Source organism: Eleutherodactylus coqui, chromosome 1 (genome assembly GCF_035609145.1).
Source record: "Eleutherodactylus coqui strain aEleCoq1 chromosome 1, aEleCoq1.hap1, whole genome shotgun sequence".
NCBI classification, from domain to species: domain Eukaryota; kingdom Metazoa; phylum Chordata; class Amphibia; order Anura; family Eleutherodactylidae; genus Eleutherodactylus; species Eleutherodactylus coqui.
Window position 1 is genome coordinate 479,777,059 of NC_089837.1, and position 18,661 is coordinate 479,795,719.

An 18,661-nucleotide genomic window follows, 5' to 3' on the forward strand; every position below is an offset into this window, starting at 1 on the left:
AGTACCATACACACAGGAAATAATGATCTACCAGTACCAAGGCATTCCAAGGAGAGGGGCCACTCTGTTAATCAGCTACGGTTTCGTGTGATAGACCATGTACGTTTTAGGTGGGTTTACACAAGATGAATGTCCGGCAAACGATGCCCAACACTCATCCTTGCTCCTGTGCTGCTACATGGGAGCTGGTAGTGCTGGCTTGCTCACAAAGCGGCCAGCAGGAGGGTGGGGCGGCTGCAGGAGATTTCTCTCCTCTCGCTCCCCTGCCCCTCTCCTGCCTGACTTCTCTCTGGATCAAGCAACTTGATCATCCCTTTCTTTTGTTTTTCTTTTTTTGTATTAAATTTTGAGCTTTTTGCATTAAATTTAGAATTTTGTAATCTTTTTGCTGTCTATGTCAATTAAATTGTATTATATATATATATATATATATATATATATTTCATGTGACCTGGTTTATGTCCTTATTTTTATTTAGTGGTTATTTAAGGCTTGAGGCCTGGCAAATACCAGCATGGGTGACCGGCTAAAATTTCCAGGGCCTCTGGGCTAAGAGATATATAACCTTTGGTTAGGTGTGGTGAGTGTTGTACAGATGTGGGTACTTATTTATTGACCCCTATTAGAGTTGAGCGAACGTACTCTGCCGAGCTTGATGCTCATTCCGAGTATTAGCATACTCGATAGTGCTCGCTACTCGAGCGAGCATCACGCCGTATTCGACCCTGCCCCAGCGCACGTCAAATTTTTTGGCTGGCTGGTGGAGAGAGGGAGAGAGAGGGGGGGAAAGGGGGGAGAGAGGAGGGGAAAGAGGGGGGAGAGAGGGAGAGAGAGAGAACACACGAACCAAAAAATAAAAAGCTCGACATCCGGCGGGCCCCATACAAAAATGCTCGAGTCTCCCATTGTAGTCAATGGGGTTCATTACTCGAGTAGAGCTCTCGAATTTTATGAATTTGGGTGCTCGCTCCTCTCTAACCCCTATGCATACATGGCTGAATACCCAAGATGTTTATTTACCTACCTCTTTTATGGGATATCACCCTGGGGTTATAGCACATGAGAAGCAAGCGACTGTCGGGCCGTGTAAACAGGAGTCACTCAATCTTTGAGCAACTGCCTGTTTACTGTGAATGGTGGTGGCCTTAACAATACCCGGCCCGCTCTGCCTCCATTCACAGAACTACTACCGCTCCTGTGTAAAAGCGTATGAGCGAGTCACTGGGATGGCTAAGCAGCTGACAGTCGTCCCATGTAAAGGTACCTTTAGGTCATCTCTGTGACAAAGAATTGTTAAACAATTGCTTCAAAATTTTGTACCCTGACCTGGCCATCACAAAGGATAAGAATCAGCATGGGATGCGTGAATCAATGGTATTTCACCTCATCTTTAGTTTTTATCTATTTCCAGCACATTAGTTAGCTTTTAAAATCAGGATCTTGCATAAAATGAGGCCGGATTGTTTGCCAAGTATTGCTGGGCTTATAAATGTGTCTGAAGTACAAACTCCTGCAAAAGTTCATGTGTCATAAAAAGTTTAAAAACATCAACAGGGGAAAAGTGTGGAGTTTGCACATTAAACCAGACCGACCCGTAAACAGTGGAATACTTGACATATTAGTTGAGGAGGACCATACTGGATTTAATATGTCAGGGGGGGGGGGGGGGCACATTATGTTTGACCCCCACTATGTAAAGGTACCTTTACACGGGACGGCTACTGGGCGCATAAGCGCCTGACAGCCGTCCCAATGACTGCTTTCACACAAGAGCAATAGTCGTTTAGTGATTGGAGGCGGAGCGCTCTAGAGATATTTTATGGACACCCGCTTCTATTCACAGTAAACAGGCAGTCGTTCGTAGATTGAACAACTGCCTGTTTACACTGAGCAAGAAGTCACTCGCTATTCACTGCATTTCATGGAGCTGAAAGGAAGCAACTACTGAGTGATTTCTTATTCAGCGCCCTGTCGGTGGCCATGTGTACATGGGACGACTTTTGCCAAATCTTAAGCGATTTTTTTTGGGGGCAATAATCGGTACCTTAACCCAGTAATTGCAGTAGCATCTAAAACTTTATCTACTGTACTAGCACTTTGGTCTGCATAACTTGTAGATGGCCTTGGTACATCAATGTTGCTACTTGCAATACGTTCATCATTACTATCAACTACACTCTGTTGCCTTTTCTGGAATATATTTTTGGTGTGCAAACAAGGGCATATACCCCATAGGGGCAGATCATGTGACTGCTATGGGGCCCATGGACTGACGGGGCCCAGAGATGTTTGCTTTCACCTTGTGTAAAAACCAGTGCAGGAGAATGTGTAGATTGGGATGGGAAGGGAATGGGGTGGCGATTGGGGAGCAGAGACTAACGCTACACAGATCAGAACAGTGTAGTATTAGGATCTGCCCCCAGACTCTTCACCATTTCTGGACAATTCCTTTAATTCCAAAAGTAGCATTTTTTAGACCAGAACACGATAACTGGCCTCATCATGTTTTGGTTAGTGAAATCCCAGTAGAGAATGCTGGGGTACAATATATGATGTGTGAATCTTTCCCTCACAGAGAAAACGCCACACCATGAAGATGTTGTTGTGGAATATCGTGCCTAAGGAAGAGACCTAAGTAGTCTTGAAAGCTTACTGTAACATCTGTTTATGTTAAGCATCAAAAGGTATTATATCCAATTATTTTGTTTCTCTCTTACCGAGAGCAATATTATTAGATAATTTGTCTAAGGCCAGGCTCAGTCTTTCTTGAGAATAACAGCTATGTCAGCAACCAGACTTCTGTGCCTTTATTTAATTGGCAAAGCACCTGTGAAACGCACATGCCCAATCTCATCTTCTTGACTGAAACACCCTTTGCCAATTAGCTCGTGGCAAATTTATTGACACAGAGCTGCATTTACTTTGGCCAGCTGTATACGGCCGGATTCCCCAGCAAATACCTTCCCTAGCATGCTATTGAAAAGCATTTTCCTTGTACCTGAGCGGAAACAATTGCAATTTTCCGCACACAGAGGAAAAATCGCAGTATACTCTATTCTAGTGCAGATTCCACATGGACAGCTTCCATTGAACTCAATGGAAGCCATCCGGCCTGCAGTTCTTCTGCAATGAGATTGTGAAAAGATCGCATTTACCCGCATTATCGCCTATCGATGGCGCGGGAAAAGCAGGGTTTAAAAAAAATAATCTGTACTGTGCATGATCACCATGCGGACCATCTGCAGTACAGAAAAGAAGAAGAAAGGACAGGTATGTGTGGATGCCAGCCGGGCACAGGGTCCGATTCCGCTGTGGACTCCTGCATGCGCAATCCGACCCCGTCGTGTGCCGCAGGCCTTTTTCTCTATGCACTGTAGATGGTAACTCTCAATAAAAGGCATGAATATAACGGTGTCATTAGAATTGTTACATTGTGTCCGTAAATAATTGAAAATTGAATGGACATTTTATTAGTAATCAATGCAGGAATATAGATAATTCCAAAGGGCTCACTTACTTTTTCTTGCAACCGTACCTATTGACAAATATTAGCTTGTATTTAGGAGTGGACCTTCCAATGAAAAACAGTCATGTGGATGAGGCCACCGCAGTAATATTTAGTATTTATAGAAATTGGTAATGGAATGAAACCATGTCTGCCCTTTGTTCCGCAAAGACTACCAAGACTGTCGTATCCAATAACCTTGAAAGAGGTAGTCTATTCCTTAGTCACGCTTATAACAGAATGTGCAAATTCCATTTCCTAGTGCTATACTCATCTTGAGGCTGAGGAACACTGTACTGAAAAAGAAATGTGTGTTCTGGAAACAGTAATGACGAGTGTTCTGGTGAAGCTCATTGCAGGAAATCTTACCATGTAGGCTGATATGTTTCCACTGTTTCTTCTATCTTGAATATAAAATCCATAGCAGCCCCAGTTACAGAGGGGAAAAAAAAACCCTTCACTGAGCGCTATGTGGCCTGCAAGAGAGAAAACACTTCTGCCATCTCCTCAGGGTCCTCGGCTGTCACTAACAGATGTGGACCCAACCTGCTTCTGCTACAATGCAGAAACAAGAGCTTTAATCCCAGGCCATATTTTTGCAATTGGACAGAATTAAAGCCCAGGACCAAGCGACTTAAATTTTAATTTTTCCTAATCAGTTTTAATGTAGAATTTTCTATTCTGTTGTCTATACATGACTACGGGGGCACCATTCTTGCTTGAGCTGCGCTTAAATTTAGAAGCTATGCTTTATGGCAGCTTCGTGGGCCATTCACACAATGGATAGAAGGGGACCCATTGACTTGTAGGGTGGGTTCACACGGGGCGGAATTGCCACGAAATTTACGTGCAAACTTTCTGTATGGAAATTCTGCCTGCAATTTTAATGCCGGGATTAAGCAGCAAAGTGGACGACAAATCTCAGCCACACGCTGCGGCCGAACTGTTGTGGCCAAGCCGCGCTGAAACTGACATGCAGCGCAGAATTCAAAGCTACGGCATGTCAACTGTATCACCGTTTCTGCTGCGGGCTCTCTCCTCTCTATAGGGATCTGCACTCGGGTTTTGAAGCTGCATCTCCGCTGCAGAAATCAAGTTAATAGGTCACAACTTACGTTTTTGATTCTAGGCGCAAAAGTAAGTGACCCCTATGTTATGTACCTAATCTAATTCTCTAACTTCCCTGTGTCGTACAAACTTGAAATTAGTTCCTAAATAGAAAAAATTAAGGGGTCGCAACTTGATTATTCAATTCTAAGTGCCAAAGTAAGGTCTCATGCCCACGGATGTCTTGGACTCTGCCAGCGGAATCCGACACTGCACCCCCCCAAAGACCCCATACTCACCTCTCCGGATCCACCGTGCACGTCTTGCTTGGCGAGCCAGCTCATCATGCGCAGTATAGTGGGAAATGACGCGGCCGGTGGTGACGGGAAATCATGCGATACCCTCGCTGTGCTCACAACGGAAGTATCGTGTGTCGACCGGCTTCCAGTGACTACAATGGAAGCCGGCCACGCGTTTTCCCGCGGCATTTAAAGCATGCCGCTGTTTCTTTTTTAATGCTGCAAAATTTCGCAGTAAAATTCTCCAGCGTGAAGATTGAACTATTAGGTTTAATGGAACCTAATAGCTGCGGGATAACGCTGCAGATTTCCGCTGCATGAAACGCAGCAGAAATCCGGCCGTGGGAATTCGGGCTAAATCACCCCCTATGTAATGTAACGAATAACTCACATCTGTAATTTGAAATTATTTGTATATTGTAAACTTATTCGTCTTTGTAAACTTGAAATTTGGCATATCCACTCTACTGCCACCCCCAATAGTCATAGGGTCCCCTATTGCCGCCCTAGTAATAATAGGTTCCATTTGTGATATCCCCCTCTATTGCCACCCCAGTAGTAATAGCATCCCCTATATTAGCCCAAGTAGTAATAGTGACCCCTATTGTGGCCTCAGTAGAAATTGTGTCCCCTATATTGGCCTCAGTAGTGATAGCACCCCCTATTGCGGCCCCAGTAGTAATACTGACACCTCTTGCGGCCCCAGTAGTAATACTGACACCTCTTGCGGCCCCAGTAGTAATAGGTTCCCCCATTAGAGCCCCAGTGGTCATAGCGACCACCATTGCCGCCTCAGTAGTAATAGCATCCCCTATATTGGCCCCAGTAGTAATAGTGACCCCTATTGTGCCCCCAGCAGTAATAGTGTTCCCTATAATGACCCCAGTAGTAATAGGCTCCCCCATTGCGGTCCTAGTGGTGATAACGCCCCCCATTGCCGCCCCAGTAGTAATAGCGTCCCCTATATTGGCTCCAGTAGTAATGATGATGATTTATCTGTGAAGTCGTTGCCAACTTTCAGCCACTTTGTGGATCTGCATACGCCATGTTCCCCTGCAGCTTCCTTTATATTTTCCACAGAAGCTAATGATAAACAGTTCTCCCCAGCAGGCAGAAATAGTATAGTCTTTAGCTTAGACCTCTTTCACATGCGGACCTACGCGCGCAAAATACTCGCAGCTATTAGAGCCAACGTTCAGATGAAGGAATTTCAGACACGCAAAAAAACATTTGACCGTTCCCATAGGAAACCATTGGTTATAATAGCCGCAAGTCTTTTACGCATGTAGGTTCCCTTGTGAAAGAGGCCTAATGCTGGGATGATGTGTCATTGATTTGAAACAAAGCAAAATATTTCACCAGTACGATGGTGCCTGATAAGCATCAGACTGGGCACAGAGGAGACCTCCAGGATGTGACATGCAATCAGGTGAGGGATGCAGGCATGGAAAAAAAAATTGTTTTCCCAGGAGTGGTCCTTTAACCCCTTGAGTGGCACGCCCGGAAATTTTCCGGGACGAGCTCCACTGCTCATAGCGATATAGCCGGGAAGATTTCCGGTCTATGTATCACTATGGGAGCTGCAGAGGACAATGCCACAAGCTGTGACAGTGTGCTCTGTCTGCACAGACCCACAGAGAGCAGTGCAGGACCTAGAAAAACCAGCAGAAGATATTGCCGATGTGCCGGCAATATCCAACTTTGTTTACAGGTTGCCATAGAGACCATCGGCTTGTCAGAAGCAAGCCGATGGTCTCTGTGGCAGGGAGAGCTTGCTGCTTGGCTGTCAGAGGACAGCTAGGTACTAGCTCTTACAGCAGAGATCAGAGAAAACCTCCGATCTCTGCTGTGTTAACCCTTTACACGCTGCAGTCTATGTGACTGCAGCATGTAAAGGGCTGTCACTGCAGCATGTAAAGGGCTGTCACCATCGGACCCCCGGAATGTGATCAGGGGGTCCTGATGGGTCCCTGTGGAAGTCCCCTAAAGGGACAAAAAGTTAAAATAAAAAAAAAAAATAAAAAAAAAAAAGTTAAAAAATTATAAAAAAAATAATAAAAACACTTGTCTCCCTTTACTTTGTAAAAAATCAAAAATACAATCACACATGTGGTATCCATGCGTCGTAATGACCCAGAGAAGGAAGTTAATACATTATTTAACCCCTTAATGACATGGCCCCTTTTTTTCTTTTTTCCCCCATTTCTTTTTTTCCTCCCCCGTTTAAAAAAATCACAACTTGTCCCGCAAAAAACAAGCCCTTATATGGCCATGTCAATGGAAAAATGAAAAAGTTATGGCTCTTCAGACGCAACTGCAAAATTAGTTGAAATTCAATGATTAGACCATTTTAACCCCTTCCCGCTCCTGGACGTACCTGGTACGTCATGGCAGCCTGGTACTTCCCGCAACATGACGTACCTGGTACGTCCTGGAGATAGCACGGGATCACATAAGATCCCGCGCTATCCCGCAGCGGGAGCCGGCTGTCAGTCACAGCCGGCGTCCCGCTCCAACAGCGGGGGGACATCGGAGATGCGCCCGCCGCTGTTAACCCCTTCCCTGCCGCGATCTAAGTAGATCGCGGCAGGGAAAGAGTTCACAGAGGGATCGCGATCCCTGTGTGTCTCCAGCCGGAACTCGCGATGTTATCGCGAGAGCCCGGCCTGTCACCATGGCAACAGGACGCCAGACACTGGCGTCCTGTATTGCCTGTGCCTATAATCGCTGTACAAGCGATAAGGCATGGCAGAGCAGTAGCTTTGCCATGCCTTATGACAGCGATCATAGGCACAGTGATGTAAGTCCCTCAGAGGGACTCAAATAGTATAAAAAAAAGAAAAGAAAAGTGTAAAAAAAAGAAAAATGTAAAAAAAAAAATGTAAAAAACCCCTTTTTTATGCTTTTTCTAATATTAGCATAAAAAAAGGGAAAAAAAACTAAAACCCCACATATTGGGTATTGACGCGTCCGTAACGACGTGTACAAAAAGTTGAACACGCTTTTTATTTTGTACGACAAAAAGCGTAAAAAAAAACGCTAAAAAACAGAACGCTCACAAAAAATGCAATAAAAGTGATCAAAAAAGCCGTACATTTCCCAAAATGGTACCAATAAAAACTACAGCTCGTCTCGCAAAAAATAAGCCCTTAAAGAGCTCCGTACATAGAAAAATAAAAAAGTTACATGACTTTGAATGCAGCTATAGAGAAAAAAAAAAGATTTCCAAAAAAAGGGGGTTTTATTGCAAAAAAGTGTAAAAACCTAAAAAAAATATAACAATTTTGGTATCGTTGTTACCGTACCGACCCGCAGAAAAAATTTAGTGTGTCATTTATGCTGCATGATTAACGCTGTAAAAAAAAAAAAAAAAAATCTATGGCAGAATTGATGCATTTTCTCTCCCTGTTATCATTAAAAAAAAAAAAAAAAAAAAATTTACGATATTGTCTATATACCCAAAAGTGGCACCGATAAAAACTACAGATCGCCACGCAAAAAACAAGCCCTTATACGGCCGCGTCCACGGAAAAATAAAAAAGTTATGGCTTTTGAAAAATGGAGATGGAAAAATACCAAAAAAATCGCTTGGTCCTCAACGCCAAAATAGGCCATGTCATTAAGGGGTTAAAAAACCTGCCCTGATGGGCACGACAGGGTGGTAGGAAACCCGCCACTCAAGGGGTTAAATTCCAAGAATTCTCCCCACATATAAAATGCAAATATGCAGTGCAAATGCTTAATATAAAGGGGTTAACAAAATGTCCCTTTCATAAAGAACACATAATTCAATGTACAAGATAACCAATTCATCAAAGAACAGCATTTCATGTAGCAAAGAGCAGATAATTCATACACACAGAATGTCAAATTCATCAAAGCACAGCAATTAGCATTACTGCTGCAAGCAGGGGTCCAACCTCGTCTCCTGGCCCGATTTAACAGGATCAAAGAGATCTAATATGTTTGTTCGGCTCATCGTGGCCATAAAAGGGCCTGGATTTGCAACCATAGTGCGGATGCTGCAGCCGCGTTACGCTCATCTGACTGTGACCTTACTCTGTACTTTATCCCACGGGAAGCAGTCAGCAGGTTGGCTGAATATAGCCATGGGTTGCCTTCATACAGAGAGGTCAGCAATATCCAGTGATAAAACTTGCCGTCAGGGTGAAATGTACAAAAAAAATTAAGGGAACGAGATGTTGTAGTAAGCATAACGTTGGCCACGACATCTCCACGTGTGCCTAGTGTGAACCTGCTCACATCTGTGAAGACAACGCAGCGCTAATGGCAGACCTGCCAATTATGGTATTCTCTGCTGAATGCCAATCAAGCTCCACAAGGCTGGGCTATGAGTAGGGGTCCCACTACAGAATGTAGGGTCCTCACACCGCCCTCATGGAATCTGTTTGCAGCCGCAAATACAATTTCGGATTTGAAGGTTAAAATGAATTAGGGGGGGGTGGAGAAAAGGCTGGGAGGTGGGGTTGCGGGTTTTTTTTTCCACACGGAAAAAACCATTGCATCCGCGATCTCCCGCAAGCATTTAAAAATAGTTTCAGCAGGCCAACCACTAAGAAAATCCGCCCGTGGATATGAGGCTTTAGTCTGGATGCTGCCACACATGTAAAATCTGAATATAGTGTTTTGCACTAATTTGAACCTGGAAGCAGAGTACCAGAATCCCAACGAGTCTGTGATCTGAATGTCATGAGATTGCTGTGGGGCAGATGGCTTATTGTCGAAGGATCGCAGTTCAAGGTTACAATCACACAAGGCTGAAAGTCCACTATGATGTTGCTGGATTTCTGCAGCAAAATCTATACGTGTTGCATGCAGATTTGTCTCAGATTGCACCCTAGGCACGGCCATACCCACAGTGCAAAATCTACAGCAGAAATTGACATGATTTAAAATCTGTCCTGCAAGGTAATTGCATTGCAGAAATTTTTTTTTTACACAGCATTTGGATGAGATTTAGTAAAATCTCATTCACTTTGCTGGCATTGTGATACACTGTGAATTTTCCACATACAAATCTATAGGGTATAAGCCCCAAGTGAACACAGGGGCAGCTACAGTTAAAAGCAAACATACAGAAAAATGCTGATTCCCGTGATAATAGACACTGGCTATTCTGATATGATAAGGCCTCTTGCCCACGGCCAGGTCGGACTCAGACTGTGACATCTCGCAGAGGAATCAGACCCGGTGCCCAGCCAGAGACCCATACTCACCTATCCAGATTTGCCGCATGATACGGATCCGCAGTGATTTCAAAATTGACATTTTGGAATCGCCGCAGATCGGACTGCTTCCATTGACTGCAATGGAAGCAGTCCGTGCAATTTCCCGCACCAAATAAAGTATGCTGCAATTTTCGCTCGTGAGCATGGAAGAATCCTAATAAAATTACCTGAAAGCGTTGTGGAATAAAGGCCCATTTAGACCCAGCGATTCTCGCTCAAAGCCGTCTTTTGAGCGAGAATCGTTGGGTCAAACTGCACAGATAACATGCAGTTTTCGTTAACGAGTCGTTCATTGTGGTCTTCCAGCTAGCGGGTATACAGTGCCTTCCCAGCGGGATACTGCCGATACTATTGTTTCTGCTGGTATCCCGCTCGGAGAACACAGCCGGAGTATGAAGAAGACAGCGCTCCAGCTGTCTTCTGCATACCCTGCTTGGAGCACTCAGCTGTATAGCAGCTGTGCTCTCCATGAACACAGCACGAGTATGCTGACAACAGCGCTCCAGCTGTATACTAGCTAAGCGCTCCGAGAAGATAACAGTCCTGCTCCATTTCTGCATACAGCGTGAGCCTTTAATTACACACTTATGCAAAGTGAACGCTCAAAACTGTCACTCAAACTGCTGTTTTGAGTGAATTTTGAGCGATCATCTTGCCATGTAAATACACACGATTATCGCTCATAAGATTTCTTTTGAACAACTTTTAAGTGATAATCATTGTGTCTAAACAGGCCTTAAAGGGGTTGTCCCGCACCGAAACAGGTTTTTTTTTTTTTTCAATAGGCCCCCCGTTCGGCGCGAGACAAACCCAATGCATGTGTTAAAAAAAAACAAAAAACGTTTAGTACTTACCCGAATCCCCGCGCTGCGGCGACTTCTTCCTTACCTTAGCAAGATGGCCGCCGGGATCTTCACCCACGATGCACCGCGGGTCTTCTCCCATGGTGCACCGTGGGCTCTGTGCGGTCCATTGCCGATTCCAGCCTCCTGATTGGCTGGAATCGGCACACGTGACGGGGCGGAGCTACGAGGACCAGCTCTCCGGCACGAGCGGTCCCATTCACCACGGAGAAGACCGGACTGCGCAAGCGCGTCTAATCGGGCGATTAGACGCTGAAATTAGACGGCACCATGGAGACGAGGACGCTAGCAACGAACAGGTAAGTGAATAACTTCTGTATGGCTCATAATTAATGCACGATGTACATTACAAAGTGCATTAATATGGCCATACAGAAGTGTATAACCCCACTTGCTTTCGCGGGACAACCCCTTTAAGTGTGCCCTATACAAATAAGATTAATTTTTTTAAAGCGTGGGTGCCAATAGCTCCCAATATAGAGGCATTCAAAGCAAATTAGGTGGTTTCACGCCTCTGTTGGGAGTTCCAGTTTCCTGCTCCGTTCGTGAAGCAGAAAAGGGGAATCCCTGTGGCCAAATGGCTCCGTCTCAGGATGGAAACGTATAGCGCCAAATAGACCCCATTGATTATAATGGTGCCGTTCGGTTTCCACCCAGCAGCAGATGGTAGAAAAAGCGTCGCATGCAGTGCTGCTTCTTCCAGTATTTTGTCCAGATCTGCAGTGGAACCGGCCTTATCTCTCTGTACAACGATTAAGAAAAACAATGAAGACAAACAGTTAATCCAACACAAATGATTTTAATATACTATATTACACCCATTAGCACCTAGCAGGAAGGTCCAGACGGAGCAGACTTTACATGTATGTAGCAAAGTACAATAAATGGATGGGATTTTCAGAATTCCATATGGTGAGAATGTTCAAATACCGCAGATTGTCATCCTATACCTGCGGCAAGTCTGCTTGTAACACGTGTTTTTTGCCGCAGATTCGACACAATTGCAGCAGAACTTATCTGGACAGACCCTAAAGTGCCACTCAAACAGAGCACTTTGGACAGTGGCAAGAACAATCTATAAATAGTGGGGGTCAAGCTTCTGGAACCAGAGTTTGGGGGGCTTTGTACGGTTTTCTCGTTCCTATGGGAGTTCTTCATACTTATTAATTGAACCCTTTATGGGCATTTCATAGATTTGCTTGTTTAGTGCCTGTTACATGAATAGGCCAATACAGTATATAGATTTCCTCTTCAGATAGTTCTATTTGCCTGTATTTCAGACATACAGGAAAAGTCTTCTGTAGGATCCAAATACAGTTCGATTGCTTAAATCTCAATAGACAAACTGCAACCCCATCAGTAATGAGCGCCTGGGTCAGGATCAGATGCTTCATGTGGCTGATCTGCTCTGTGACATGTTTGCTGGCGGTCCTTATCATCTGGACCTCCATTGAGGTTTGTTGGTGATGTTCACGTTGGTCTCTGCAGCCTCTTTAAGGGCTTGAAGTACAATCTCGTTTTGCGCGCGCAACTCTGCCATCATAGCCGGGTTTACCTTCATTTCCTTCTGTAATATGGATATCATAAAAGTGAGTAACACTTAAGAAAAAAAAAAACATTTTTTGGCATCTTCACAATAGCTTACATTTTTTGCCAGGGTACATTGTTATCATTTTCACACATAAAAGGAGATTTTCTGGCCGATAAATGGGCTAGAGATTAGCAATATTTAAGGAATTTTTTTATGAGTAGATCAGCATGTAAGAAACAAGTCATACATACAAATAAGGCCGCCTGCAGACGGCCGGGTTGGATCCGGCAGTGAAAATTCTCGCTGTGGGACCCGACCCGAGCGTCTGCAGAGAGCAGCGCATACTCACCCGCGCCCTGCAGCTCCGGATCTTTCATGTGCTGGCTGCCAGCGCATGTGCAGACCGGAGCTGGCGGCGGGTGAGTGAGCCCTGCACAGAAAGAGAACATGCCGCGGTTTGTTTATCGCGCAAGATTTCACGCGGCCAAACCGCAGCCGTCTGCATAGGATTGCGTTTGTTAACGCAATCCTATGCAGGCTTCCAGCGGCGGAAATTCCGCCACGGAAATTTCCGCTTGTCTGCAAAGCATAAAAATAACATCTCAATATCAAAAAATCCCATTAGGCCAGGCTCGCACGAACGGGCTGGAGTCTGCATGTGGATTGCTGCAGCAGAAGACCTGCAATCCTTCGAGAAAAATAATTGCAAGTGATCCTGGATGCGTGCAGTTTTCTGCATAGATGTACGTGAATGCACAGTGTATCGTCGGGAAGGACAGAAAGAACTCGCTGGCATTTCTATCTATTCTCCTATCCATACGCAATGTTAATTGCATATTGGCTGCAGATCGCACACCTCCATAGACATCTATTGAAGCCGGCCACGTGGAATCCACATTAAAATAGAGCAGGTTAAGATTTTTCTTTCGCTCACAGAATACGGAATTCGTACCCGCAAGAGTGAACTAATCCCCACACACTATCTTGGCGTGTAGGCGAGCTTAATACATGCCAAGATAGAGCATGTTGGATTCTTTTTTATGTGTGCAATTCGCATGCCGTATGTCAGAGGCACAGTTGAAAGTAATGTAAATTTTGTTACCGCGTACTACATGGTAAAAAAAAAACGCTCGTGTCAGACAGCCCTAACAGCGATCATAATCTCCCCTCGCCAGTCGAATGGTTAGAGCTGTACATTCAATTCCATAGCAATAAAACCACGGAGTCATTTGTTATGGCAGCTCATCCTTTTCATCGTGAGCTGATGAATAAAGCCAGCATGACCTGAATGGAGGTGGAGCGGCCTGGAGATCGCTTCCGCCCGCCTCCCTTCACAGGGAACAGGCAGTTGTAGATGAAGGACTGCCTGATTACACAAGCTGATCGCATGTGAATTTTAGGCCTGAACAAACTGAACGTTAACTTATTCGCTTATCGCTCTACCCGTTGGCAGCGTTTAAACTTAATGATTATCGTTTAGATTCTCACGATCTAGCGAGAACCTAAGTAATCATTATTTAGTGTAAAAGGGCCCATTCTGGTAATTTATTACGTTTTCCAGCAATTTAAATCATAAAAAACGTCAGCCGAAAATCACGACCATGTGAAGCATTGGATGCCAATGCATGCGTTCACATGGGCAATTTGTGGGCGGGTTAAAAAGAAAGAAAATTATATATCGCAGTGTCAAAACATGGAAGACATTTTCAGACGCTGATTTCTCACGCTGCATCAAAAGATAAGTCTTGGCCTATCTTTTGACGAAAAACACTGGAAGCTCCCATTGACTCCTATGAGAGCTGAAAAAAAGGGAAAAGACAGCTGCCACTATTTAGGCTATTAGAAGTCGATCCGAGGATTTCTGCAGACCGACAGAATTCCGCGCTACAGCGTATTTTTCACGTGATACACCAGTGTGAATGGCCGAGGAATGTCGCTGGGCAAATTTGGCTACAGCCGTAGACAAGGGGCCTTAGGATGGTACTTAACAGGGGAACTCCCTTCTGATAACCTGATGCATATCACTAGGATATGCTCTCACTTTATGTTCAGTGGGAGTCCAGCCATCCGATCCCTCATCGATCCTGAGGATACAGGCAGTGGAGGATGTGCATTGTGCACCTCAGCTCTACTGACGTCAATGGGACTACCAGAGATAGTCAAATGTTTGAACGGCGCAATTTTTTGCTGTACCACTGAAGTGAATGGTGGTGCACATGCCCATACCAGGCTGCCCACAGCGCCAGGGCTGCATTATCTAGAGGATAACTGGCTGTGGTGAGAATACCCCTTTAAGTTAGGGATGGTATATTGCGCTATGGTGATGTCACCTCCGTAGCCATCAGTAAAGGCACCCTTACATGGGATGACTGTTGGGCCCATTAGGCAAGATAAAATAAAACATGTGACCGACTCCAACAAATGAGCGATTTGTAGCCCAGTGCCCTGTTGGCAGTCACTTATACGCAGGACGACTATCTCCAGAATTTACCGTTTCCAGTGATTATTTGGTTAATAATTGCCCTTTTTAAAAAGAAACCTTAAAGGGGTTTTGTCATTTAAACAAAACCCGGTCACCAATGCCAGGCCCTACCTAAAATAACAAATGTGGGGCCAGGTACACAGCTGACAGCCGGGGCCAGCATTGGTGGCGACTTCTGGGCTAGGTGGAAGCATGTGACCGCGGCGGCCAATCAGAGGCCACATCCTCACCATCAGCACTCCTAGCATCAGCGCTAATATCCGGGCCACCATGATGCCAGGAGTTTGCAGATGTGTCTCTGATTGGCCACAGCGGTCAAATGCTTCCACCCAGCCCTCTATGCGGAAGTCACCGCCAATGCCAGGACCGGCTGTCTGCTGTGTCCCGGGAGAGGAGAGTAAACCCTCCGGTTATTTTAGGAGGACCCAGCCAGGGACAGGGGATTGTTTTAATGACAAACCCCCAGTCTGTACGGGTGGCACATCACCACGGCAACTTGTGGCAGCAGCATTTTTTAAAACTAAATTGAGATTGATTCCTTGCCTATATGCAGTTACCATGCCAACACTAAGACGCTCTCACCCAAAAAAAAAAGCAGCGTGCATGAGCACAGCGCTTTTGCGCAATGTTTTTTCGGAGACACATCGGCGTATTTTACTGCACGTTTGTGTGAACAGAAAACACATGCGCCGATGCCGCAGACAAACACAAGACGCGTTCTTTTTCTAGCACAATTACGCAGCGTATCACGCCACTCCTGGTGTATTTTGCACATCACTATGGGGGCTTTTGGTGTACGAATGGGGAAATAGCGCATGCTGTGTTTTTGGCGCAACTGAAATGCGCTGGAAATGCGCTTAAGTTAACAAAACCATTAAAATCTAATGTTCCATTCTTTGCATAAAGTGCGTGCAAACAGTCACGTGACTCCAGCTGAGCCCAGCCTGCAGGACAAGCCGGTCACGTGACTGCAACACCCCATGTGGGATGACTCAGGGGGCGCTTATTCTTTGGGTGCCCCCTTTTGCAGTGCATGGTAGTGCCCATGGGCACAAGGTGTTGGCAGCAGACTGTCACCATTCCTTATCGCAGCTTCATGGCTCCCTAGTGGGGCGCTGCTTACCATCCGCATTTCTAATAACTGCTCCTGCTTCGGTGCCATAAACGACCAGAGTAAACAGCCGAGCCCCGTGCAGCCGGCGAGCCAGAGGGAGCCGACCACCAGCCTGTACGCGGTCGACATGACCGGTGGTACACAGACTACAGGGCGATCAGCTCTGCTGACGTCATGGGAGCGCGGAGGGGGAGGAGTCCAGTTGACGTCACCTGACCGGGTAGAGAGGGGAGGAGCTCTGGGAGGTGCTCGCTGCTGTGGACCGGGCTTGTGACGTGTGTAGAGTGGGGACTGCTATGTGCGGGTGGGAGGGGGGCGTTTTAGCTTTTTGCACCCCATCTCCACACCATTTGCAACCTGATTGGTTGTGTGGATTTACTCATTCACGGTGATTAGTTATTTGCTTTGGCTGATTCACGGTGATTGGTTATTTGCTTTGGCTGATTCACGGTGATTGGTTATTTGCTTTGGCTGATTCACGGTGATTGGTTATTTGCTTTGGCTGATTCACGGTGATTGGTTGTTTAGGTTGGCTCGAGTAGAGGTGGTGTTCGATTAGGAATATATGGGGGGGGGGGGGCACATTAACATTTTCATCCGCACTTGTGAATCAGCCAACCCAAATAAATAATCAGGTTGCTGGAATTGCAGGAATAGGGCAGAAGTGCTGATGAAGATGTTAATATGCGTGCAGGGAGGGGCTGCAGTGATGAGTATGTAGGAGGAGCCACCATACCGGGCTGGGGGGGTGATGAGTATGTAGGAGGAGCCACCATACCGGGCTGGGGGGGGTGATGAGTATGTAGGAGGGGCCACCATACCGGGCTGGGGGTGATGAGTATGTAGGAGGAGCCACCATACCGGGCTGGGGGGGGGGTGATGAGTATGTAGGAGGGGCCACCATACCGGGCTGGGGGTGATGAGTATGTAGGTGGGGCCACCATACCGGGCTGGGGGTGATGAGTATGTAGGAGGGGCCACCATACCGGGCTGGGGGTGATGAGTATGTAGGTGGGGCCACCATACCGGGCTGGGGGTGATGAGTATGTAGGTGGGGCCACCATACCTGGCTGGGGGTGATGAGTATGTAGGTGGGGCCACCATACCTGGCTGGGGGTGATGAGTATGTAGGTGGGGCCACCATACCGGGCCTGTGGTGATGAGTATGTAGGAGGGGCCACCATACCGGGCTGGGGGTGATGAGTATGTAGGTGGGGCCACCATACCTGGCTGGGGGTGATGAGTATGTAGGAGGGGCCACCATACCGGGCTGGGGGTGATGAGTATGTAGGTGGGGCCACCATACCTGGCTGGGGGTGATGAGTATGTAGGAGGGGCCACCATACCTGGCTGGGGGTGATGAGTATGTAGGTGGGGCCACCATACCGGGCTGGGGGTGATGAGTATGTAGGTGGGGCCACCATACCGGGCTGGGGGTGATGAGTATGTAGGAGGAACCACCATACCGGGCTGGGGGGGGTGATGAGTATGTAGGAGGGGCCACCATACCGGGCTGGGGGTGATGAGTATGTAGGTGGGGCCACCATACCTGGCTGGGGGTGATGAGTATGTAGGAGGGGCCACCATACCTGGCTGGGGGTGATGAGTATGTAGGTGGGGCCACCATACCGGGCTGGGGGTGATGAGTATGTAGGTGGGGCCACCATACCGGGCTGGGGGTGATGAGTATGTAGGAGGGGCCACCATACCGGGCTGGGGGTGATGAGTATGTAGGAGGGGCCACCATACCGGGCTGGGGGTGATGAGTATGTAGGTGGGGCCACCATACCGGGCTGGGGGTGATGAGTATGTAGGTGGGGCCACCATACCGGGCTGGGGGTGATGAGTATGTAGGAGGGGCCACCATACCGGGCTGGGGGTGATGAGTATGTAGGTGGGGCCACCATACCGGGCTGGGGGTGATGAGTATGTAGGTGGGGCCACCATACCGGGCTGGGGGTGATGAGTACGGCCCCCTGAACACGGGCGGAAATTCCGCGGTGGGATTTCCCGCAGAGTTTCCGCCTGTGCCCGCCTACATAGGATTGCATTACAAAACGCAATTCTATGCAGACAGCTGTGATTTGTCCGTGTGAAAACACACACAGAAAACAAATTGCGGCATGCTCTATTTCTCGCAGAGGCTCGCACAGAAATGTCACTCCCGGCGCCCCGGGTTCACTCTGCACATGCGCCAGCTGGGCGGCAGCCGCTACATCACAGAGCCGGAGCCTGGTCACTGCAGGGGTGCGGGTCAGATCCCGCTGCGAAAAAGCGGCCTATGTAGGAGGGGCCATTATACTGGGGTGGAGGTGAGGAGCATGTCGGAGGAGCCACCATACTGGGGTGGGGGTTAGGAGCATGTCGGAGGAGCCACCATACTGGGGTGGGGGTGAGGAGCATGTCGGAGGAGCCACCATACTGGGGTGGGGGTGAGGAGCATGCCGGAGGAGCCACCATACTGGGGTGGGGGTGAGGAGCATGTCGGAGGAGCCACCATACTGGGGTGGGGGTGATGAGTATGTCGGAGGAGCCACCATACTAGGGTGGGGGTGAGGAGCATGTCGGAGG

The 18,661-nt window shown here is 47.1% G+C and overlaps 1 protein-coding gene across 1 annotated transcript; it reads right to left on the reverse strand.

Annotated features, from left to right (window-relative positions):
- Window positions 1-11,744: 11,744 nt before the first annotated feature.
- LOC136606413 (ubiquinol-cytochrome-c reductase complex assembly factor 3-like) lies at window positions 11,745-16,304 on the reverse strand. The gene is made up of 2 exons (XM_066589006.1): window positions 16,100-16,304; window positions 11,745-12,530 (listed from the first exon to the last, which is right to left on the reverse strand). Exons 1-2 carry the CDS (start codon window positions 16,217-16,219, stop codon window positions 12,399-12,401), a joined length of 252 nt encoding a protein of 83 aa, XP_066445103.1. The 5' UTR covers window positions 16,220-16,304; the 3' UTR covers window positions 11,745-12,398.
- Between the last annotated feature and the right edge of the window lie 2,357 nt (window positions 16,305-18,661).